General features: G+C 53.0%; 8 protein-coding genes across 8 annotated transcripts; 7 read left to right on the top strand and 1 right to left on the bottom strand.

The window, feature by feature from the left end:
* Positions 1 to 1,520: 1,520 nt before the first annotated feature.
* J4E84_010060 (uncharacterized protein) lies at positions 1,521 to 3,610 on the top strand (the record flags this gene model as incomplete). The annotated part of the gene is made up of 5 exons (XM_049392618.1): positions 1,521 to 1,824; positions 1,883 to 2,239; positions 2,292 to 2,496; positions 2,546 to 2,828; positions 2,888 to 3,610. 5 exons carry the CDS (start codon positions 1,521 to 1,523, stop codon positions 3,608 to 3,610), a joined length of 1,872 nt encoding a protein of 623 aa, XP_049239713.1.
* A 1,278-nt stretch (positions 3,611 to 4,888) lies between these two features.
* J4E84_010061 (uncharacterized protein) lies at positions 4,889 to 6,628 on the top strand (the record flags this gene model as incomplete). The annotated part of the gene is made up of 3 exons (XM_049392619.1): positions 4,889 to 5,173; positions 5,228 to 5,571; positions 5,623 to 6,628. 3 exons carry the CDS (start codon positions 4,889 to 4,891, stop codon positions 6,626 to 6,628), a joined length of 1,635 nt encoding a protein of 544 aa, XP_049239714.1.
* A 2,864-nt stretch (positions 6,629 to 9,492) lies between these two features.
* J4E84_010062 (uncharacterized protein) lies at positions 9,493 to 11,217 on the top strand (the record flags this gene model as incomplete). The annotated part of the gene is made up of 3 exons (XM_049392620.1): positions 9,493 to 9,560; positions 9,616 to 10,658; positions 10,778 to 11,217. 3 exons carry the CDS (start codon positions 9,493 to 9,495, stop codon positions 11,215 to 11,217), a joined length of 1,551 nt encoding a protein of 516 aa, XP_049239715.1.
* A 262-nt stretch (positions 11,218 to 11,479) lies between these two features.
* Positions 11,480 to 12,016, top strand: J4E84_010063 (uncharacterized protein; the record flags this gene model as incomplete). The annotated part of the gene is made up of 1 exon (XM_049392621.1): positions 11,480 to 12,016. One exon carries the CDS (start codon positions 11,480 to 11,482, stop codon positions 12,014 to 12,016), a length of 537 nt encoding a protein of 178 aa, XP_049239716.1.
* Positions 12,017 to 14,644: 2,628 nt separating this feature from the next.
* Positions 14,645 to 16,028, bottom strand: J4E84_010064 (uncharacterized protein; the record flags this gene model as incomplete). The annotated part of the gene is made up of 3 exons (XM_049392622.1): positions 14,645 to 15,038; positions 15,087 to 15,961; positions 16,011 to 16,028. 3 exons carry the CDS (start codon positions 16,026 to 16,028, stop codon positions 14,645 to 14,647), a joined length of 1,287 nt encoding a protein of 428 aa, XP_049239717.1.
* A 2,120-nt stretch (positions 16,029 to 18,148) lies between these two features.
* On the top strand, positions 18,149 to 20,923 carry J4E84_010065 (uncharacterized protein; the record flags this gene model as incomplete). Its single annotated transcript, XM_049392623.1, has 1 exon — positions 18,149 to 20,923. One exon carries the CDS (start codon positions 18,149 to 18,151, stop codon positions 20,921 to 20,923), a length of 2,775 nt encoding a protein of 924 aa, XP_049239718.1.
* An 833-nt stretch (positions 20,924 to 21,756) lies between these two features.
* J4E84_010066 (uncharacterized protein) lies at positions 21,757 to 22,398 on the top strand (the record flags this gene model as incomplete). Its single annotated transcript, XM_049392624.1, has 1 exon — positions 21,757 to 22,398. The coding sequence occupies one exon, from the start codon at positions 21,757 to 21,759 to the stop codon at positions 22,396 to 22,398; it is 642 nt and encodes a 213-aa protein (XP_049239719.1).
* Positions 22,399 to 23,272: 874 nt separating this feature from the next.
* Positions 23,273 to 24,289, top strand: J4E84_010067 (uncharacterized protein; the record flags this gene model as incomplete). Its single annotated transcript, XM_049392625.1, has 1 exon — positions 23,273 to 24,289. One exon carries the CDS (start codon positions 23,273 to 23,275, stop codon positions 24,287 to 24,289), a length of 1,017 nt encoding a protein of 338 aa, XP_049239720.1.
* Positions 24,290 to 24,555: the final 266 nt, after the last annotated feature.

The following is a 24,555-nucleotide window of genomic DNA, read 5'->3' on the forward strand; positions in this document are numbered from 1 at the left end:
GTACGTGTAGCGTGCACTTATGCAAGCGTCAGTCAGGACTCGGATGATGCAAGGTAGAGCAGCATTGTTCTGGGCGAGATCCGGACATGGCGAGGTCAAAGGTGAGAGGCGTGAACCAGACCATGGCCGCGATGGTTGGAACGAAGAGGTTTGACGGGCACAGCTAAACTCTAGGTGGTGCGAAGACCTCAATCGACGCTGATTGGCTGACGACCTTGGCGCCGCAGAACCTCCGGCCCAAGATCCGCATCTGCAAATCGTCACGCAGCGACATCACCACCGTTGACGTCGGCACCACACATCTCCGCCTGTCGCAATGGCGAAGAAAGGTATGCGCTCTCGCTTTACTCCAATATCAAGCCCTCAGAAGCCAACACAACGCCCCCGCCGATCCGCAATGCGCCCTCCCACGACTCATACATCTGCGGACATGAGCTGACGACGAGCCTCACAGCGAAGTCCCGTACCATTATGGTGCGCCTGATATCGATGGCCATGACGGGCTACTATCGGACGATGCAAAGACCACGTGCACATCAACCGCTGAGCATGCTCAAATACGATCCCATTGGTACGACGCCATCGCCCCTTTCTCTCCATCGTCCATGGGCGCGCCGGCCTTACACACGACATCATACTAGACTGGATGCAATTTTGGGGCAAATGAAGAACCCGCGGGTCTTCGCGGGGCAGGCTAGATGCAGGAACATGGCTGACAACGGACAGTGCGGAAACAAGTACTTTTCCTCGAAGCGAAACGCGGCAAGAAGTAGAACGAACTCTTCACCACAGAATGGGCGGGCGCAACGGGAAGATCGGGCGATCACGATGAATATCGGATCTGGGCTGTCATGGAAGTCAGGCTGAACAGAGGGAAGCCGCGCACCACAGATGGAAGCCCCGGCAGCAAGGACTACAATCTGGAGCCATCAACAGGCATGAAGCAAGCCGCATGCTTGCACGCCTATGTACTATACAGTCAGCATGGTTCGGCGTTATATACCGTTCAAAGCAGACATGAACAGCACGTCTGCCACACAACAAACAACTTCTCACTCTCGCTGCCTCTAACTTTTCTTACTCCATCTCCCCGACTACGCGGCGATACTCATCTCTGTTCACAGGTTCTCCCGTATTCCTGACCCGAACGCCGAGATGAGGATGCTCGCCAAGGTCAAGGCTCCGCTCCGCTGCTTGTCTGGCCTCTTGGCCCTACTTAGTGCATCGGAAAAGCCTCAGCACCTGGACGGGTTGCCCGAAGAGGTCGTTCCGACTTGATAAAGTCTTGGACTACGTCGCCTATGGGCTTTGTACCAGCCACGAATTACCCCATAAATGCCATGGCTAAGACTCTGGGGACGCAGGTGATGGCGCACGGAGGAGTTGGCTGCAACCTAAACGCGTCTGTTTACCGGCAGGATAGCCGAGTGTGCGGAAGCGCAAAAGTATAAGATGACGCTGACCAGCAGATGTTTGCACTATTCGTTGGCTACGTCTTTTGCGACCATCTCGATCTCAAAATGGGTTCCGAAAAGATAGACGAGAAGCGCTCGGAACATTCCCCGGACACGCGCATCGATAACATCAACTATGGGAACTCTTCGTCATCTCAAGACGCCATCGAACAACAAAAGGCAGCGTCGCAACCTTCCGGCGTATTGGGTATCTTCTCCAAGCTCGGCAACCTACCAGAATGGCACGTTCCCGGTGCTGGTCTCCTCCAAGGGAAAGCGTTGAACACCGCCATAGCATGGTGCTCTTGTCTGGCATTTCTCATGTTCGGTTATGACCAAGGAGTGCTATCCGGCGTCCTCACTCTCGATGGTACGCATCGCCTTATACAGATCGCATATCGCGCATACGCTGACTGTCCGCCATCTAGATTTCCAACGCCACTTTCCTCTTATGACACCTCGCGAACGTCAGAACAACCTCTGCTGGCTCGATGCCCCGACCAACACTGTTCCTGATCCGAGCATGTGCACAGGCAGTCCCAGTATCTTATCCGCATGCGTCGCGGTGTATCAGATTGGATGCTTTCTCGGTGCTGTTCTCATCCTATTCTACGGTGAGGTCTGGGGAAGGAAAAGCAGTAGCTTCTGGGGCAGCTTCATCATGATTGTTGGAACTGTTCTTCAAGTGGCCGCAGGAGGTGCTCGTGGTGGCGGAGTTGACGGTTATGCCTTACTGTCAATCGGTCGTGTGGTCGGTGGCATCGGCAATGGCATGGTCACAGCGAGTCAGTAGTACATCGACCCGCACACGTCGTCACTTGCTAACAGCCTTCCCAGCGATCCCGACCTGGCAATCTGAATGCGCGAAACCGGAGAAGCGTGGACGCTTGATCATCACATCCGGAGCAGTCATTGTCGCAGGTATCATGATATCGTACTGGGTGACTTACGGATTCTACTTCCTCCCATCGGGTGAGAGCTATAGCTCCGTACGCTGGAGGTTCCCCATCATCTTCCAGTCTTTCTTCACTATCCTCGTCATGTATTTATACCTCTTCCTCATTCACGACATCTCGCTAACATCATCTCAGGATTGGTCTTTGCTTCCTACCCGACTCGCCAAGATGGCTCGTGATGCGTGGCCGTTACACTGAAGCCAGACATCTACTTGCTCGCCTCGCCGGTACATCTGCGGACTCGGAAGAAGTTGACACGGAGCTCACGAACATCAAAGACGCGCTGGAAGCGCAAAGTAGGGATGGCCCATTCAAGATGAAGGAGCTTCTGCACAACGGTCCCAGTCAGAACCTTCGGCGCACATTATTGGGAGTCGCATCGCAGTTCTTCCAACAGATCAGCGGTATCAATCTTATCGTACGTATACATTCAGATATCGCTGTAGTAAACCACAAACTGACCTTGCTTTCACTCAGACCTACTACGCAACTTATGTCTTCGAGAACTCACTCGGGTTCGGCCCAGACATGTCCCGTCTCCTGTCCGCCTGCAACGGTACCGAGTACTTCTTCGCCGGACTAGTCGCAATCCCTTTGATCGAACGAGCTGGCCGTCGTAAACTCATGCTATTCGGTGCGTTCGGCATGATGGCTAGCATGGCCATCATGAGCGGCATGGTGTCGACAGCTACCGAGAACGAGTTTGGTGCCCCAGTCCTAGAGCCAAAGTATGGCATCACGGCTGTGGTATTCATGTTCGCCTTCAACACGTTTTTCGCGATCGGCTGGCTAGGAATGACCTGGCTCTACCCTGCCGAGATTACCAACCTCCGCATCCGCATCCAAGCAAACGCACTCTCTACATGCTCAAACTGGATCTCCAACTTCGTCATTGTCATGATCACGCCCCCAGCGTTCGCGAATCTGCAATACAACACCTACACCATGTTCGCGGTCTTCAACGCCTGCCTCATTCCCAGTGTCTACTTCTTCTTTCCCGAGCCCAAGGGTCGCAGTCTGGAAGAGTTGGATGTCATCTTTGCGAGCGCGCATCATGAGGGCATCAATCCGGTCAAGCAAGCGAAGGAGATGCCCAAGCTAATGGGTAGGGAATTGGACGTGGAGATTGCGAGGTATTTCGGTGGTGATATGGAGGAGGCGAGGCGGAGGAGTGTGACGAGTGCTGGGATTACAGCGTGAATCAACCCGAAAGATGCGCATGGTTTGTCGTACGCTGGGTAGGAGTAACCTCGGTGTTGTGCGTTTCACACATAGACCTCTCAATGTCCGGAGATTATAGTCTTAGTAAATGCCACCAACAACATTGCTCATTCCAAGCTAATACCTCTGAAGACGCGAACAATTGCTGTTATGCCCGCGTGTACCCGCCTGTATACTCATCCGCTTGAAGCCTGATTCAACAAGACACCGAGATACCGTGCCGTGTTGCCCGTATTGCGAGCGATCTACTTGCTGACTGCGATTGTCTCCACCCAGCCACTTGCCAGTGGTCTGTGCAACCCGACACCACTCACCCAACTGAACTACGCCTTGGCCATCTCAATTTCCTAATGCAACAAGCCATGCGATTTGACTTCCTGATGCAGGAAAAAGCCTACAGTCCCAGGTAATCGCCTCAATCGCCAAAGCCACAATCAAGGCCTACCGCTCGGTCGGAGTCAGCACAGGGCTGGGCTGCGGCATGTGGCGGGGCAATGTCCCGGCCTCTTCCCCTCCCTCCACCTCCACACACCATCGACAGCGAACGGCTCATCAAACTCAGTGCCAGCCTCCCGTCCAATATCACGCCGAAATCATGACGTCGATAAGCTTTGCCCGCCCGGTAACAAGCAAGACAAGCCTTGGCAAAGGGCCTTGTTCCGCCGCTGTGCATAGCGAGCTTCTTCTTTGGGTAAGGAGCTCATTATGCGCGCTGCAGCAAGCTTTGGGGCTTGTAGATACGAGGCTTCGACGTTAACGCAATATTGGAGCAAAGGACTTGATGAAGTGGGCGTGCGAACATCATGGGTGAAGTTGCAGCTTGAAGAAAAGAGCGCAAGAAGATGGCATGATGATTATTGATGGTCGCGCAGGTGAAACAGCACATCACGCTTTACCCCCCGCCAGGGACGTGCCGGTACATCCTAGCCGAACTTCCTGAACACTGCTCCCAGCACACAGCCGGAGGATCTACAGAGACACGTTATCCGGCCAATAATTGCACAGAACGTCCGCAGTTGCCTGATCTAGACTACTTTTCTGTGCCCCAACCCGCGGCTCGCAGCATACGACCATGTAGTCTGACGTTGACCCAGCGCTGAAATACGCGAGAAGCATGCGTAGCTAGGTGAGCCGGTGCACGCAATGCCGCTTGGCTTCGTAGTAAGGCCGTGTATATAAAGAGGTGGAAGACACTACTTTGCTGGGCAAGCATTCGCTGAAGTCTTGGTTGCTCTTCTTCCCGACAAGCTTCCCACCATGGCGCGCTTCGCTCAACTCGCCGCCGTTCTGGCCGCTGCTTCGCTAGCCAATGCTCGCGCGCCGTTCATCAAGGAACGCCAAGTGCCCGCTGACCCTACCGGCGTCACGACCATTACGTCTGCTGCTGGTGCTAAGATCACGTACAAGCAGCCTGGCAAGGCGGGTGTGTGCGAGACCACCGAGGGTGTCGACGACTATGCTGGTTACATCAGCCTCAACCCGACGACGAACATGTTCTTCTGGTTCTTTGAAGCTCGCGAGAACCCGTCCGAGAAGCCATTGGTAAGTGCTGTGTTCGTGAAGCGTTACTGCAATGTGTACTAATCATATTGTCAGACCTTGTGGTTGAACGGAGGACCCGGAAGTGACTCTCTCATTGGTCTGTTCCAGGAACATGGCCCTTGCAACGTTACCGAGGACTTGAAGACACAGCTAAACCCTTACTCGTGGAATGAGCGCAGCAACATGCTGTACCTTTCACAGCCCGTGGGTGTCGGCTTTTCCTACGAAACCACCGAGACAGATGAGGATGGCCGCTACTCGCTCGTCGACCCAGACACTGCAAACACCACCGATGCTGCAGCCATTGGTGCATGGCACATTCTTCAGGCTTTCTTGGAGCTGAGCCCGCAGCTCGACCCCGATATCACCAACTTCACTTTCAACCTTTGGACTGAGAGGTAGGTCATGTGATTATCCAGATATGAACTCAATGCTGACAATGTCGCCAGTTACGGAGGTCACTACGGCCCAGGCTTCTACAACTACTTCTACCAACAGAACCAGAAGATCAAGAACGGCTCATGTGCCGGTGTCGAAGTCGAGATGGACACTCTCGGTGTCATTAACGGTATAATCGACGAGCAGATCCAGGCGCCCTACTACCCCGAATTTGCCGTCAACAACACCTACGGCATCAAGGCCGTCAACGACACCGTCTACACCTTCATGAAGAACGCCTACTACATGCCCGAAGGCTGCCACGACCAAATCGAATACTGCAAGCAATCCGACCGCACCACCGAAGCCGGCTACCTCACCTGCGCGGAAGCCACCAACCTCTGCCGGTCCCTCGTCGAAGAGCCGTACTACGCCTTCGGCGGCCGCGGCGTCTACGACATCCGCCACCCCTACGACGACCCCACGCCCCCCGACTACTTCGAAGACTTCCTCAACATGGCCTCCACGCAAGAAGCCATCGGCGTAAACATCAACTACACGAGCACCAACGCGCCCAACGTGTCCTACGGCTTCTCCACCACGGGCGACTTCGTCTTCCCCAACTTCCTCGAAGACCTCGAGGAGATCCTCAGCTACGGCGTGCGCGTCGCCCTCCTCTACGGCGACGCAGACTACATCTGCAACTGGTTCGGCGGCGAAGCCGTCTCCCTCGCTGTCAACTACACAGACTCTGAAGCTTTCCGCGCTGCGGGCTACACGCCTTTCCTTGTTGATGGCGTTGAGTATGGTGAGGTGCGCGAGTATGGTAACTTTTCGTTTACTAGGATCTATGAGGCTGGGCACGAGGTGCCGTACTACCAGCCTGTGGCTAGTCTTGAGCATTTCAAGAGGGTGCTGGATCATGTTGTTATTGCGGATGGGAGTCAGGTTGTTACGGATGATTATAGCACGAATGGGACGGCGGAGAGTACGCATACGGAGGAGTTTGTTCCGTTGCCGCCGACTAGTACGCCGAGTGCTAGTGCTGTTAAAAGGGTTAAGAGGGGCTCGGTCTAGATGAGTGGTGATATGATGTTGATGAATCCTATCTAACATTCAATCTATCGCGTCTCAAGCTTCGCGTTGTGTGCAGTGCCACCTATTTCGGCTGTGAACGCCTCATAGGCTTTCCTTTTCTGGATCACGTGGCATTAAAGCTCGTGTGAATGTATGGAATGTCTCATCGGACTCATCACTTCAGCAGCACAGTCTCTCTTTCCATGCCTTGCCAGCAATTCTGAATACCATAGAAGCCATGCACGTACGCAGCTCCGATGAATTCGTATTCAGGCCCATTAGCATTCAATCTGAGCACGTACCCGATACTCCCGCCACCTTCGAGAAAATACACCGCATCTCCTTGCTTTGTGTCCGGAGGTACGAGTAAGAAGTATCCAGTCCGCGTAGTTGCGACGCGTCTACCAATCGATGCGTAAGGTACTGTCGTTGCAAGCCAGTCCTTAGACCACAGAAATAACGAATTTCCTTATCTAGAGAAAACGAATGCTCGAGCTCGGCTATAACAATGATACGGGCTACGTCGCCACCTCTCTTGCGCGCAATGATTCGTCGAAAATGGCTTGAGGATGTCTGTCGATTTCAAACGCGGGTGGCGTCCAACTCTCAACCAGAAATCGCCAATGGTGTATGGATGTATTCGTACACCTTTGGGCCATCGTTCGCGACGAAAGGGCAAGGCGGTGATCTCTGAAGCTGACCCGCCAGTGTATAGAGATGCCCACTCGTCGAAGCGCGTAGCGTCAGGAATGTGTAGCGCGGTGTCCCAGATAGAGCTGGTGGTTTCGATCGTGTCTAGCTTGTATCCTCTCAGGGTGATTATTCTCCCATCGGCACTAAAAGTGGCTATTGGAGCCTGATTACTAGTCTTTCGGAATGGCGGCATCCATGATCTGTCAGGCCATATGTTATTGTGAAACTGGGATCTGTAGTGCAGAGGATTGGATATGCGTTGCATTGGAAACAGTCGTTGCGCGGTCCAGTCGGGTACCCAAGAAGGCAAGTCGAGTATGTTCGGTGCCGCGTTCTTGTAGCAAAGGATCTCCAAGGAGCGTTCGGTCTCGATACTGTAGCGCGCTGCTCTTAGATAGACTTCAGTCACAGGAAGTGTGTAGTCGACATTTAGCAGCCACGCAAACTCAGCCTGCGCAGTACTTGAACTCAGCAAGTTCAGTAATGAATAGATCTTGTCACGAGGATCAGTAGCCAGACAGAAGCGGCTGTCTTGAAGAACCTCGGTTAGCCGCGGCTCCAGCCACAGGAAGAAACGAGCGTACAGCCACTCGTTGTATTTGTTTGTGAGCGCCCCGTATCGATCCAAACACGAGAAAGAGGAAGGGCCTGAGATATCCATAGCCGTCCAGGTTGTTACGATCATCTCGTGTTGGCGAACGGAGGGCGGGAATTGGAAGAAGCTGAACTTTTGCCCAGGAGAATATGAACCAAACCAACTGGCAGTTCTGGATAACTTGTCCCATGTCATCTCGTTGCCCTTGTAGTAAACGATGATCTTCAGCGTGTTGGACATACTGATCTCTTGCAAAATCCAGACTCTTCGAAACCACGGATGAGCGAACAAGACCTGACATTCTTTCATGGTATCGCCGACTCTGGAGTCAGAAGCTTTCAGTAGTTCAGCAAAGAGTTTCCGGGTACTTAGAGCTGTCTCGGGTTGTTCAGGCCCCTCCACTGAGCCCAGGAAGACAACAGTCCTCGTCGCATGCTTGTAGACTAAGTGCATTATCGTCACCTGACTGTTGCGCTCTTGAATGTCTTCTTGGTTGATACAAAGCTGGTCAATCCAAAGCGTACGTCTCTTATCCGGATAGCGCATGACTCGGAGGGCTTCCTGGAGGGTGCTGGTGACGCGAAGATAGAAGCCGTCGCACTCGACACGATGGCATCGATCTGGTAATCCCCATGTGTATGATAGCGCTTCATATGAAACACGCTGGTTAATCGCTATGTGGCGCAGACTGCAAAGTACATCATCTTCCTTGTTGCCTGGCAGAAGGTGAAGTACTCGTATCTGTGTAGGCGGCGAAGCGGTACTGCCACCAAAGCTCTTGTAGACGTATGGCTCCATGCGATGCTGCAATGGGTATTCAGGCTTGCGAATATGGCCATGTTGACAACCAGGCTGAACGAACAAAGTGAAGGTTGGGGGCCAACGCCCAGGCGCTCATGCCGAGCCATGTGGCTTCCTATCTTTCAGCCAGCTGCTCCCACACACATCACACAGGCTTTATATCTGCTCCTCTGGTATTACTGCCTTCTTGCCCAGCAGATTCGCTATTAATAACTATCGGAAGTTTCTTCGCGAAAGCGACGAAGCGCGTAGCCATTATTAGCATGGTGCGCGAGCCCGTCTGGGCATGACGTCACATGTCGCGACCTCGGGAAGCTACGCCGCACTCTCGCTGCACGCTTCCTGCTTCAGCCACCATCACCATCACAAATCGAAGTCGCTATGCATGCGCACTCGATGGAAAGAGTACCAATCCGACAGAACGTATGCCGTATACGCAACTCGATTCCAACGCTCTCGACATGAGAGGTTACTCACGCGTAACGTTCGCGCATTCGCTGCACGACCACGCGTCAAACGCGTCTCAAAAGCCTCCAGTCACCTGCAGATAGTCATGTATTGTGACGCCAAGCTCACAACGCTACATGCATATGCAACTCGCGCCACCAACAATGGTATCCAAACGCCAGCTCAAGCCTTGGAACGTCACCGTTGAGTTGAGAATCAAGATGCAGTGAGGCTGTGTCGGCCCCCAACAAGATGCCGCACTCCCCATGCTTTCTGAGACCCTTCGCCTCTGGGGCTACACGCGACGGTCGTACGGCGCTTAGACAGCATGTACAAGCAGCTGCAAGGTCAAGAAGATCCGACCGGATATGCACGCAGGGCAGGAAGGTCCCCAAGGTACGAGTCCACTTTGTGTGACAACGAGTAGTACAGGCTGACAAGATGGCAATAGGGCCGCATCCACGGATGCCAAGCAGTACGAGAACTCTACAATCCAAGGCGAATCGGATATATCGAACTCGAAGCCTCCTACCTACGAGCTGCTCAACGACAGGATATACCACGATGACGACTTTCTCCTGCTGGCAAGAACTCTGGAGCCTGACTGTCCCGTCCCTACGAAGAAGCGCTTCTTTACAGGATGGCGCATGGGTGCGCTCGCATCGGCTATCTGCGCCATCTTGGTGTTCAGCATGAACCTCGCGGTCACAATCTGGGTCTGGAAGAACCCCGATTACGAGCATGTGAATGGCGTCGGGACATTATTCCAAGGCAGCTGCTCTACTGTTAGAGAAGTGAACGTCTACGTCCACCTGGTCGTGAATGTACTCAGTACCTTATTACTGTGCAGCTCGAACTACTGCCAACAGATCCTTGCCGCCCCGAATCGAGAAGAGCTGGGGCGTGCGCACGCACGGCGAAACTGGCTGCACATCGGCGTTCCTAACCTCCGCAACCTATGGCATGTTGGAAGGGATCGCTCTGTGTTGTGGATTTTGTTGTTTCTCTCGTCTGTACCGCTACATTTGTTGTTCAACTCCGTTGTCTTCACAAACCTGCAGGCAAATGAGTATGCTGTCATACCGACGACGCCTGACTGGGTGATGTCTACGCAAGACGTTTACGACACCTCGGGCTTTCTGGATATCAGCACGAACGCAACAGAAGTGATCTCCTCAACAATTAGTGGCCAATATAGATTCGACCCCTCTGATGCGGTCGCATTGAGGAATGGCAGCTCGATGCCCAAATACAGGAACGTCAGCACATCCGAATGTCTTGAAACATACGGTACCCAGTATGTCTCAGCAGTTGGGAATTTGTACTTGATCCAAGCAAGCCCAACGGTTCTGCGGAACGCTACTGCCTGGGTCGGTCGACGTTATCGGAACGGCTTTTTCGAATGGGTTCCTAGAACACCAGAGACGATAGAAGAGGACCGCAAGAACGATACATATGTTACCGAAGCTCCAAATCAACATCTCCCGTTCATAAGTACGCCATCTATTTATCCGTCCAACGGGTGGCGCTGTCTTCCTCATCCTCCAGAAAAGTGTGAGTAAGCCCAGTATTCGCCACCTGCGAAGATGGTGTATTGACTAGACTTGACACAGGCGACCCTAACGATGAGACCGCAATTCCAAGCAATCGATCAGCGTGGCAGCCATTCGAAGTACCCGTGGCCTACTGCACTATCGAACAAGTCGAAGAGTTTTGCAAGCTGCAATTCAGTTTTACCATCGCCACAGCAGTTATTGTGGCCAACCTTGTCAAAGCGGCTTGTATGATACTGTTGCTTTTTCTGTACTGGGATCATGGCGCGCTTGTAACCATAGGAGATGCGATCGCGGCATTTCTCGAAGATCCGGATCCCGAAACCTACGGTCGTTGCCTGCACACCAAACGAGACGTCGGTCTCCGATGGAACTGGAACGAATACGCTAGCATTCCGAAAGTGGCACTCGACACTGAGCCCGCGAGATTCAAGATGAGAAGAAGGAGGTGGGCTAGAGCTCCGAGCACCATGCGATGGTGGCAGACGTACTCTGCGTAAGTCGTATGCAAGCCCTTCGCGGTCATTCACTCACCTCTGCAGATACACCATCATTGCTGGGCTCGGTGGACTCTGCATAGCACTTTCCTTGGAAGGCATGCCCAAAGACCCTGTAAAACTGTGGAAGACAGGGTTTGCGACAGTCAACGGCAACAATCTCCTGGACTTCAGCACATCACTAATTCCGGGCGTGCTTTTGGCGAATACACCCCAACTAGTCCTCTCATACTTGTACATCGCGCTAAATGCTCTCTACACAAACATGTTCGTCGCAGCGGAGTGGGCAAGCTACGTCAAAACACGGAAATCACTCCGCGTTACATCGCCCACTGGCTTCCAACGCGACTCGTACTGGCTCAACGTACCCTTCCGCTACGCTGTTCCCATGACCATCATGTCAGGTCTCTTCCACTGGCTCGCGTCACAAAGCATATTCAAAGTACAAATCTCCATCACAGACATGCACACGCGCAAAGCCGCTAGCGAAGTCTCAACTTGTGGCTATTCCCCTGTCGCTATCATCCTGACCACGGTCGTTGGTTTCACCATCGCAGCTGGCGGTCTCGTCATCAGCAGGTTCTGGTATCCAGCTGGTATACCTCTGGCTAGTAGCTGTTCTGCTGCTATTAGCGCGGCGTGTCATGCGCCGCCAGAAGATGTGAGCGCCAGTCTTTTACCGGTACAGTGGGGTGCTGTTACACATGGTAAAGTGGGCGAGGGTGGGGAGGAGCCGATCGGCCATTGCTGTTTTACGAGCTTCCCGGTTGAGATGCCTATTCCGGGGCGGTTGTACGCATGAAGAGTATGAGTAACGCGAATCTCTCTACGCCGTCGCAGCTCTAGGCATTGAGAGTACCACGACTATCAATCTCAATTAGAGCAGACAAGGAATGGTCGAGCTAATGATATGGCGCTTATGTCAATGGTAATTCTGTTCGAGCGCTGCGCCCTTCTTATCTGGACATGTTGACTATCTGCTCCAGGCCCTTTGCAACTATGTCCCCTCCTACCAGAACATTCGTCGCGCTACTGGAGTTCCTCACCAAATAGTCGTCAGTCTTTTGCTTCGCGCATCGCTGCTGTTTCGCGTCCCCGGATTCCCTGCTCATAGACTATTTTGACTTGTTCGACCATCCCCTGAACTTGGAGATCAGTCAATGAACTTGTTTCCCTTTGTTGCCGTAATCTCGCCAAGACATGGTCCTCGAGAAACGGCGCATTGATAAGTATTCGAAAGTTGGTCGGCAACGCGACTGCACCGGTGTGTTCGTCTCGACAATCTCCCAAGAAAGTCTGAGCGCTTGGAATCCAAAACACTTTCTCTCTCTCAGATAGCGTAAGAAGAGATTCGCCAGTAATGACGATTTCCACAGCTGCCATCCACATCAACACCAGCCCCTGCCGATGCGCCTCACTTGATCGTAGGTCGTACGCCCACTGAACCTCACACAACGGATGGCTTCTGCTATACGCTACCCATGCATTCAGGGAACTCTGAAACCTATTTTGGCACGGCCAGTAAATCCTGACCGATGGCATACCGTCCAACTTGCTGTGATGTGGAACCTGAATGGACAGTCTTCGAATGTGTCCAAGGCGATACACGTCATAGTCCAGACCCCTGAAGAAGCGACACATTATTTTTTGGTGATACATTAGTCGCTGAGCGTTGTCATCGACGTGGACTATGTTGAGTTTCAAAGGGAGCTTTTGCGTCTCTGCGCGGACTTGGTGACAAATGAGTTTGAGGGGGTTTGTGATGCGGCCATCAGCGGCGTTTCTTGGGCGGAGTGTGATGGCACTTGTGGAACGTCGTGTCAAAGGCACCATTGACAGCCCATCTTCGTAGTAGAGAGCGTATTCATATATCATGATGCGTAGCTCTGCTGGTAGATCAAGAAGCTGTGAGGGACCCGTTGGTGAGGGCGAGGGGGGGATCCTTGTTGGCCATGCCACTGAGGAGATGTAACCGCCCATGGTGATGGTCAAGAGTCGGAGGTTGAGAGTGCGCGCTGGTAAGACCGAAGCGGACAGACGGGTTCTTATCTCTCGAGAGGAGTGATCGGCGTAGGAGCCTTGACTGTTGCCACTCCCGAAATCACCGCTACTGTGAATGACTGCCAAACCGTCAAAGATCATGATCTCGGTGCGTGAAACTTGTAGCTTGGCCACCGAGCGTACAAATGGGGTTCTGCTCCACCGCTGTATTTCTACAACCACACAAGACTGCTCCACTAGTCTCAACTACCCACCCGACGAACGCACACCACAACTATGACTTCAAGACACGAGCAGCCTCTGCAATTCCGAAGCCACCCAGCCGATACACCAGACCCCAGCGGCGTATGCCACTATCTTAAACTACCTCGGGAAATACGAGACATCATCCACACATACGCCTTGACATATGAGGATGGCCTTGTCGCGACTTCAGAACCCACCCGACATGGCCCCGGGCATTTCCGATGGTCGCCGAGTCTCCAGCCTTTCCAGTACAGTGAGCGACCTGCCGAGGACCACGACGGCGCTATCTTCAAACCCGGTGATTGCAACCCTCTTCGTTTAGTCTGCCATCAGACTCGTGCTGAAACGTGTGGGCTCTTGCTGAGCTTGAACGATATTTCCTTCTCTCTTATACCGCACGGAAATAGTCGCTGGCTCGATAAATCGTATGAGAGGATATTCAAGGACTTCTACGACGAGTGCAGTCACATCAACCGGAATCGCCTGCGCAAAATGACCGTTCATATGTCTACGGACAGAGTCAGAAGATCAAGCGTAGTAAGCATAGACCGAACTCGCGAAATTCTCGCCTGGTATACCTGGAAATTCTCCCTCCACGACAACATCTCCATCATTCTCCGCTTCAACATGGACCGCTTCGTCTGCTTCAAAATGGACCATATCAAACCGAAAGACTACCTCAGAGAAACCCGCATGTGGAGTCTGCTGCGCCACGAAAAGTTCCCTGATCGGCCTGGAGCGGTGGGCGGGTGCCACATGCACACGTTGCCGATTCTTAAATGGCCTGTACCGTTTGCGCATAATGTGCGTTTCTCGATCCTGCATGAGTTTCCGGAAGATGTTGTGGAGGCGCAGTGGAGGGCGGCTTGTGGGAAGTGTGGTGAGTCTGGTCGGAAGGACGCGATTTGTACCTGTGTGGAGGGTATAGCGGGGTCACGGCGGGTGTTTGAGGAGGGCTTGTAGGTTACGGGTGGATGTTGCGTGGAATTAGCGCATGGTGGCGACAGCCGTTCAATGTTCACGTCTTCTTGATCTACTTCCGGTCTGATCACTTGTCATGGGAGCTTTAGTCAGCTTTCTATATGTGCTGTTTCGTAATGATACTTGCAATATCATAATTGCACGGTATTCCGCATCATGCCTACTAAGTCTATATCCCGAAAACGTCGCGTTCCTCCTACGACTACGCCGCCGCGCTATTCTCCGCCAAAACCCCATTCGCCGTGGCCAGCTCCCCCATCGCCTTCCCACTCACGTTCTGCTTACTCTTAAAGTACTGCGTGAAATCATGTCGAACCTGATGTATAGTCTCTGCAACGCTCTTCCCCCACACCGGATCATCACTCGCCCTCTCACACATCTTGAAGAACTCCCTCCTCTTCTCCTCGTGCTCGGGGTCCCAGAGGCGGTGGAAGTTCTCGCGGGACATGGGGTCAATCATTTCGCGCCAGATCTTGATGCGGATTTCAGAGTACTTGTCGAGGATGGAGTCGTCGAGTTCGTCGAGGTGGATGCCGGTGAAGCAGTCGTAGAGGGAGCCTACGTCTGCGAAGCCACCTGTGAGGCCCATGCCGCCGCTGACGATGTGTTAGTAGGGTCCGCTCATCACAAACTGGTATACGTACAATGGATTGCACAGATGCGCTGCGTCGGCGACTAGTATAATTCGGCCTACGCGGAAGCTGGGCGCGCATCTTTGTTGGAGCTTGTAGGGGCTCATGCTCTTGAGTTTGTACTCGTTCGGCTTGGGGTGTCCGGGCAGGATTTGCTCGTAGCGGAGGGGTTGGCGTTTTACGAGCTCTTCTTTTGAGAGGCCTTCCGAGTCGCCGTATGTCACTCGCCAGAGGCCGTCGTTGGTGATCTTTGCGGCCATGTACCAATCCGTGGGGTGGACGATGAAGTTTGAATCCCACCAGTCGAATCGCTCGTCGAAGGGTAGGTAGACATTGGTAGCAACAATTTGCGCCTTCAACGTCTCTCCGGGATATTCCTTTCCGAACAATGCTGTGCGCACACCACTCGATGCACCATCAGCACCAACTAGATAATCGCCTGTAATCTTCTTCTTCTCGCCATCAATGGTCTCGACAACCGCGGTCGCGCTGTTGTCGTCTTGCTCCACACCGGTCAATTTGTGGCCCCACTTGATCTCGGTGTTCGGGTAGCTTTCAAAATGCTTCACAAGTAGGGGGCCTAATTGATCGAGCGGTAGCACAACCATTGCGTATTTTGAGTCTTCTGGATCGCGGCCCATGCCACCTAGAAAGGTCCCATCCTGCAAGCGCCAGCATACACCTTTAGGATGCAGCCCGACAGCACGTACATCGTCTATGATGCCTGCGCGATGGAAGTCGTAGACCGCTGAAGGCGCATAGTGAGCAGCCCGCGGGTTGTCGTTGATCTTGGTGTCCGCATCGAGGATGGTGACTTTGATGCTGAGGTTCTTCGCTAGAAGAATTCCAAGCAAGAGACCGGAGGGGCCAGCTCCTACGATGACGACCTATCGGTGTTAGCGACATGCACATGCAAGCCATCACGGAGGAACATACGTGATTAATCTTCGGCATTGTGACAGATTTGGTCTACTGCATACAGATGATGAAGAAGTATATCTCAACCACATGTCATCCTTTAAGAAACTCAGATGACATGGCCATTATGGTGGGGCTGTCACATCCCCGCCTCCAAACTTCTCCATGCCATCTCGCAGAGTGTCGGCTGAGCTGCAGCTGGCAGGTGCGGGGAACGAGTCGACTGCCCCACATCCATGGTAGGTAATCGGCACCGGGACATCGTGGGACCGCCCGGACCGGCACTCGTGCACGTGATGCGCTGAGTAATGATAGCCGTGATAGTGGAGCAAAGGGTCTTGGAGCCGCAACAATGCTTCCTGCAGGGCTGGTGGATCGTGAGGTACCTAGGTATGACGTAAGGAAGAGCACGCGTCTCCCCTGATGATCATAACTCTGGCGCGCGCCTGAGCCCGACAGGAGGCAAGCGACCGTTGCTATAGCGAGTGCGTCTTACGAAGATGGTGACGAAGACATTGCGATACACAAAAGAAGTGTTGGGACGACGTGGCCCACGCTATCGACACCTGGAGGTCGCGAACCTTGTGGAGAGTGGAGATAGTCGTAGTGGTGGCAGGTGGTGAGATCCTAACAGAATTAGAACGCACCACCCGCGCGCGACGTCATGATCATGGCGTATCGTCGTGTCCGTCACACCCAAACACCTTAGCATGTGACGATGCGAGCGACACCGAAACATGCGCTCCGACTTCTCTCGCGGCGCATTGTTGTTGGGACCGTGAGATGCGCAGGGACTCCCGGGCTCGCGAAATAAGCTTTACCGGCCTTTCAGAGAATTTGAGCCGCAAGTTTGCGCTCGTTCGCCACCAACGCGACCACACCCAAATCCAACACCATGCGACGACCTAGGTAATACATCCATCGCTATCGTGTTCAACGCATTCCTTTTCAGTGCGCCTCCGCTGCCATGACTCAACCGTGTGATGAACCTAGGCGCTGGTTAATTCTCGATCATCGCCTAGGAGCCATTGCTCCACCCATGCTATCATAGCACTCCAAGCTCATTCCCACGATGCCCCTAGGTTTGCGACGATTGGGCCGACGCGCGCTGAGAGGCTTGGACGACCCAGTTATACCCACTGTCTCCTTATCTCGGTTTCCCTCAACCAGAATGTCCCAAGCTTTGGCACCACGATGTCCACTTTTCTTGCTGCGCCGACATCCGTCCTGGGTATGGGTGACTGCAAATCTTGGCTGTAGCGGTGTCCGCGCTTTGTCCACTGTCGTCAGTCCAAGAGCTTCATCAAACATTGTGCAATCCTGCTGCTAACATGTTGCTTCAAAGTCGTCGTACGCCGACTCCTGACGGTTCCCTAAAAACTCTGCACGTCCGGCGAATGCAGGCGTCTTTATACTCTGATATCTTCGGCACGCTTGCGGCTCTTTTGCATCGGCCTTCGCGGGTTCCCTAAAATATATTTAACGCCGGTGCAGCCACAACCGCTGCAGCGATCAAGGTTCTGGAAGTTTGGGCTACGATTTCTGGTGCCTGTCGCGATTTTGGCGCTCCCGACGTTCCACGTCCCCTGCACTTTCCGCTCCACCCTCACGCTGTCGAGCTGACGAACCCGACACCGAACCTTCTGGCCGCTGTGTTTCGACTAGGAAAATTGGGTCGGCACGCCACTACAGAGTTTGAGAACCCTTACAGACCCGTTCGGGACTACGCGACACACACCATTGCACTAGAGGCTCTTATCAATCCCACGCAACATTAGGAGCACTCGCCTTCCATCGCGATCCCAACCGTTGACTCAAATCAACATTCCATTCGTACCTGATTACCTCTCATTACGATATTATTATTCGATTTCTAGGCATCATCCACACACAGGCCACAACAACCAGTCATACCCTGTTTGTACCTTGGAACTCACGATACTCGATAGATCCACCTGCAGGCGCATGAACGGGACCGGATATCAACTCGCCTATTGAGTACCGCCGCCTGATTAGCGCACAGTCAGCACTCACCACGCGAACGTTGTATGCACCGAGTCGCGGAATCCGGCGCATTGGTCATTATTGCGAGCGCACTGGCTACTCCTGAAGCGCCCAACTAGCCCACGATAGTGCCCAAACAACACAATAACATCATGAATCCCTCTCAAGACGCCGGTCCCTCTCGTCAGGCCACTTTCGAACTCGAGGACCAGATGTCTACCACTCCCGGCAGGAAACGTGTTGGTTGGCAAGCAGAACACCCCGCTGTACGAGCAACACAGTCACCTGAGGACACTGGCTCTGCCGGGCAAAACACCCCTCTCGTGCGGAATGATGTATCACATGATGATCTCCAGAAGATCCGTGCCTCGCTACGCTTAGCTCTTGGAAACGAACATCTACCAGAAGAGGTTATCCAGGAACCTATCACTGCTCCAAAGGATGTACAGAAACCCCGACCAGCCATTCGGAAGCCAGGCCCTCGGACTCCGCCCCCGGAGTTCTACCTCAACGACCAACCAAATCCATTCGACGACCAGAATGCGGCAGCGACGCCTTCAGTGCACCAAGAGCTCAAGGAGAGATCTGGACTCGCTGCTCAACGACGTGCGGCAAGACTATCGAAGTCAGTGGGCACTTACTCTGCTCCAGTATCCCGGCGAAACTCCAAGGAGCTGGCTTCTCCACCAGTTGAACTCCAGAACCTGTCCAAGCAGTACGAATCAGTCGGCGAAACCACTGACGACGATGATGAAGACCCGCAGTTCATGAAGCGAGCATCCATGCTCCTTCGTCAGCACACCATACGCGCGGCTAATGGACAGCCCGCACTGAGCGCCGAGGATCTTTACCATACCGAAGCCCCATTACGGTCAGGCCAGGTGACACCGGATGCTATGGAGGTTGAGGACGAACACGTCGTTCGTCCTACCAAGTACCGGACAGGAGTATTGGGTACCCTAATGAAGATGTCTAGTAACGCGGCGCCACCCTCGTCGTCTTCGTCATCACGCAAACCCATCCATCACCGAACCCTCAGCACCAGCACGTTCAGCGGAGCTTCGACTGCTGCGAACTCACCCAACCCCTCACCACCCGCTTCCGGATACTCCACCCCGCGTGGAGGACGTCCTTGGTTCAGGAGTCACTCCAACAACCAGTCAGCAACTTCCATCTCGCACTTGGTCGGATCGTCGGCGCACAGCTTTGCGGCGCCTGCACAACAAGAACTTGGTCAGGAGTATGATCAACAATACAAAAAGACTGCGGCGCGCCCTGGCATGGGAAAGCGATCCAAGTCGGACGAGTCCATACTCCCGTTCAAGAAGAACAAGAGGAAGGAAGAGGAGATCAAGATCAAGATTCATCTCGCTGGTACACTTGCGCGTCAGAACTACCTCCGCAAGCTGTGCAAGGCGCTCATGATGTACGGAGCCCCCACTCATCGACTGGAGGAGTACCTGAACATGTCGGCTCGTGTCTTGGAGATCGAAGCACAGTTCTTGTACATGCCGGGTTGTATGATTGTCGCGTTCGATGACTCCTCAGTTCATACCAGTGAGGTCAAGCTCGTTCGAACCAGCCAAGGTGTTGATCTCGGTAAACTACACGATGTCCACGAGATCTACAAGGACGTGGTACACGACAGGATTGGCGTCGACGAAGCCACACCTCGACTTGACGCTATCATGGGGCGCAAAGACAAGTTCAACAAATGGCTTCGCGTACCGATGTACGGTTTGGCATCCGCGACTGTAGGGCCCTTCGCGTTCCAGGCTCGGTTTGTCGACTTACCCTTCTGCTTCCTCTTGGGTTGCCTCATCGGATGGCTCCAACTCGTCGTTGCACCCGGAAACGATCTTATCAGCAACGTCTTCGAGATTGGAGCATCGGTTATCACCAGCTTTGCGGCGCGCGCCCTCGGGTCCATCCGACATGACGGGAAAGAGATCTTCTGCTTCAGTGCCATGGCTCAGTCTAGTATTGCCCTTATCCTACCCGGTTTCATGGTGCTTTGCGCATCGCTGGAGCTCCAAAGCAAGCACATCGTCGCTGGATCTGTGCGCATGGTCTACGCTATCATCTACTCCCTCTTCCTTGGTTTCGGTATCACCATCGGCACTGTACTATATGGCATGATGGATCACAATGCCACCTCGCGCACCACATGCCATGAACCCATGTCGACCAACTTCTATTATCTCTTTGTTCCTGGATTCGCCATCTGCCTGCAAATCGTCAACCAAGCCAAGTACAAACAGATGCCCTCCATGACTGTCATCGCTTTCATCGGCTGGGTTGTCAACTTCCACAGCTCAAAGTACTTCAAGAGCAACGCGCAGGTCAGCAACACGCTCGGAGCGCTGGCTATCGGTATCGCTGCCAACGCCCATGCTCGCTTCGGTCGTCACATCGAGAACTGGGGTCATGACACCTGGGAGAACAAGCTGCGACCCCACTTCGTGAAAGTGCGAAAGATGTGGCAGAAGAAGAACCATGGACCACTCACCCTCCGCACACAAAAGGTCGAGCGATCGGCTTATGACCCAACCCACACCAGCAGCGGCCACACATCACGAGCTAGCTCAGTCAGCGACTTCACACCTCACACTCGCAAGATTGGCTACGGTCTTGCCGCAGCCGCCATGTTGCCAGCTATCTTCGTACAAGTTCCGTCTGGACTCAGTGTCCAAGGCTCTCTCGTATCGGGTCTGACTTCGGCCGACCAGATCGTGCGCAACCAGACTGGCAACGCTACGACAATCAGCAGCGCCGACGTTGGCGGCAGCACAAGCATCAACTCTATCGCTCTGGACGTTGGTTTCTCCGTCATTCAGATCGCTATTGGTATCACAGTAGGCTTGTTTCTTGCTGCGCTTATCGTTTACCCACTGGGCAAGAGAAGGTCGGGACTGTTCAGCTTCTAGGAGAGGCTGCTCATATCACCGGCCTTCTCGCACCCATCGCTCATCACCTTTTTCTCTTTTCAACATGTTATCCATTCCAATTCCCTCAGCACATCAAAACGCATTTCTTTTGTTGTCGTGTTTTACAAGCAAGCGAGTCTAGCATTTGCAGGAGTTGGGGTTGCTATTTTTACATATGTAGATGCAGCTTCTGCGAAGCTACGAATAAGATTAGATACACGATTCTCGTATAATGTATTACTATCCTCGCCGCTCGTGGGCTGGACCTTCCAAACAGTGCCGCTCTTCCCGGATGTGATGATGTCATCGGGGTGCGCTACCGTATGTGGAATAGCGTTGCTTGGCACCCGCGCCTCAGATCGTCATCGCTGACGCTCCACCGCTTTGGTCTCTGCGCAGCAGAATATGGCCACTACTCGTCTGACATCAACGCACACCTCTGCGCAACATGTCTTCAGATTCGAGCCCTATCATCCCGCAATACAGCGTGAATGTCGGGGTGCCGAGGCGCATAGCTACCCTGCATGCTTGCATTTCTAGGGCTATTGGCATCCAGTAACATGCCAAAGACGTACCCACACGGCGCCTTAACGTGTACTTTGCGGCACGCTGTGGCTGAACGCACGCCTGAAACCTGGTTCATGACACGTAACGCCGAAGCCAAACATGCGGACATCGGTGTCGGTGGTTGGTAGCTCCAGATTACAAAGCTCGCGGGTTACACGTCCGACCTCATGCGCAACGACTCCATACTAAAGTATCGTGAACATATACAGTTTCGTCACGAGCAACTCACCTAACAGCTTTTCCAACTCACACCGCAACCGCTCAATATGACACTAACACAAATAATCCACTTCCGCGCGCCCTCCGCCTCGGAAGCCGACGCAGCAGCCCACACCGCCGTCAAAGCCCTCAAAGGCGCCAAAGCCCCCGAAAACTACGTCCTAGGCACCCAGACCCAGGATAAGCGCAACCTGCAACTGACATCGGAATGGCACGACCCCAAAGCCGAGTCCTCAGCGGAAGCAAACACGTACCGCGAGACCGTCATCAAAACCCTCGGAAACCCCGACAAGATGTTCCACGTCACTTTCAAAGACGGCCAATCCGCCTTCGACAACAACGGTCCCATGTCCTCTCCCCTAGTCGAATTCGTGCAGATCTACTTTCCCGCTAGCAAGATCAACGAGTCGTTCAGGAATAAGATTGAGAAGGACTTCAACAAGTTCAACGACATGTGTGCGAAGGCTTTGAAGGGGAGTGGAGGGTTGACGTATGGATGGGTGATGGAGGAACTGGAACACAAGGATTTGAAGAAGGAGAAGACAAAATGCTTTTTTGTGGCGAGGGGATGGGAGGGCATGCAGTATTTTGAGGAGGCGGTTAAGAGCGAGGAGTACAAAGAGGCGATTGGGATTTTGTTGGCGTGGGAGGCGCCGTGGGAGTTGTGGCATGTGAAGAGGGAGTATTGAGTGGGGAGAGGAGTGTGGGCTAGGAAGTGGCGGGGCGTGACGCGCAGGTATGAGCCGAATATATCCCGCGAGCTCAAGTCGCAATTCCCGTCACCATCATGTGATGCGGACGTCGTCTTTGGGTCATGGTATGGGTCATCGCAGTATCATGTGCACGCGACGCATGTCCTGCGATCACAGCCCTTTTACGTGAAAATTTGGTGTCGTTAGAAGTACAGTCACCGTGGTTGGTCGGCGCACCACCCGCCTTTGCAGTACCGAAGGTTCGCGTTTCACAAAACATTTTTTTGAGCTAGACGTCTACGTCCAGTCGGAGGCTATCCATTTGTCATCTTACAACAGTGTGTATGCAGCAAAGCACAACAATCTGTGTCACATCCAATCAAATTTTCTTGCAGCCAGACGTGTACACTGCTTTCGAAAGTCTCTACTTCTCATGATGTAATGGTATGCGTGCAGCAAGACATGACGCATGTTTTGGCTATCTGCAGTACCGATGCGACATATTCGGGATGGCTTGATTGGATCGCTGCTCGCTCTGCGTCAGCGCAATACCACCTGGGAAAGTGGATAGAATGGACTTTACCAAGGTGTCGCATCGGCGCTCAGGTCCGAGTCACATGCGCAGCAAGGCATTAAACATACTTTAGCTATTCCCCGTGCGTTCGGATGTGAGTCAGAGGTGGGAATCGTATATAATGGCTGCATCCCAGGCTTTTCTACTTAGACATCTTCATCATCAGACAGTATCGAAGACCTTGACGCTAGTACCAAAACACATCCGCGAACTACAAATATCTACATTCGCTCGACTAAGACGCAAGAAAACAACTACAAACTGCAACTGTAATTCCATCTCGACATTTCCGACATCATGGCCAGCATTAAAGATCTGGACATGCAGTGCAAGATCACTGAGCTGCGAAGCGCTGAGTTGCAGGAAAAGTCGCATCGAGAAAAGATGTTTTGGACTACTCTGGACGCACGTTTCGGCACTAGCAAGCCAGAAGTCATCAAGAAAGAGGCTAGTAAGGCAGAAACTCCGCAGATCAGGCAGCGCGAGCAAGACACAAGCACAATGCCGCATGCGTCTTCAAGCATTGCCTACATTGGCCTGAGCATGGAATTGAGCGACATGCTTCCAACGGAGCTTCGCGACACAATATACGGTGAAATCATGCCAAGTCACGTCATAGTCAGAAAAGCCGAAGCTGGCGGCATATTTTTCGAAAATGAGGAAGATGGAAATCGCTTCGACCTCGCTCATCACAAGGGCTTAGGCCAAGAGATCTACCTAGAGTTCGTTGCGTGCTTCTATCGCACGACGCAATTTACATTTGAACTTCCAAGTGAAGAAGAGAACATAGCCCTGTTTCTCGCTTCAGACACGTCCGGACTACAGCTTGATCTAAACAAGCTAGTCTCAAAAATCTCGCTTGATATCAACGAGCGCCATTTCACAAAGATGGAGGAGGCAGGATATCAATTCGGCTTCGACACTCCGTACACAAGAGCCTGCCCGCCACTCACCGAGGTTTTGATGCTGCACAAAACCCCCAAAATGGTTCTCAAGAGGCGCCTTGATTTCCTCACCACGTTGATGCCGATGAATAGCAAGAGTCGCATCCTCACAGTCGCTGTAGAATACGATGTGAGACATAGGAACTATCTGCTTAATATACTGCTGCCGATCCTCCAAAAGCTCAAGAGCAAGGGCTGGAGACTACGACTGAAGCTGGAGGATTACAAGACAGTGTCGGGTCAATGCGCGAGTTTTACTGAGGACACGCTGGACTTCACAACGAAAGGCTGTTTAGAGGGTGTGCAGAAGTGGCTTCATGTTAGTAAGATGGACGAAGCATGCGTGATTAATACTGACTTGATCAAATAGATGAATGAATGAATGGGATGATGTGTGTACATGCACTATGATTAAGGGAGGGAGTGACACTTCTAGGGCTATTTGATATAGGACAATGGAAATCACCCAGACGTCTACATTACCTCCCACAGTGTGTGAAGTTTCAATTTAACGTTAATGTAGACGGCAAAGCATGCATTCATAGAGTGTATTGGAAATGACCCAGACGTCTACATCACCTCCCGGAGTCTGTGAAGGTTCATTCTCATGCTGATGTAGACTGCAAACCGTGAATT

This window comes from Alternaria hordeiaustralica, assembly GCF_023758085.1.
Source record: "Alternaria hordeiaustralica strain BMP 2776 chromosome Unknown scaffold_35, whole genome shotgun sequence".
NCBI classification, from domain to species: Eukaryota; Fungi; Ascomycota; class Dothideomycetes; order Pleosporales; family Pleosporaceae; genus Alternaria; species Alternaria hordeiaustralica.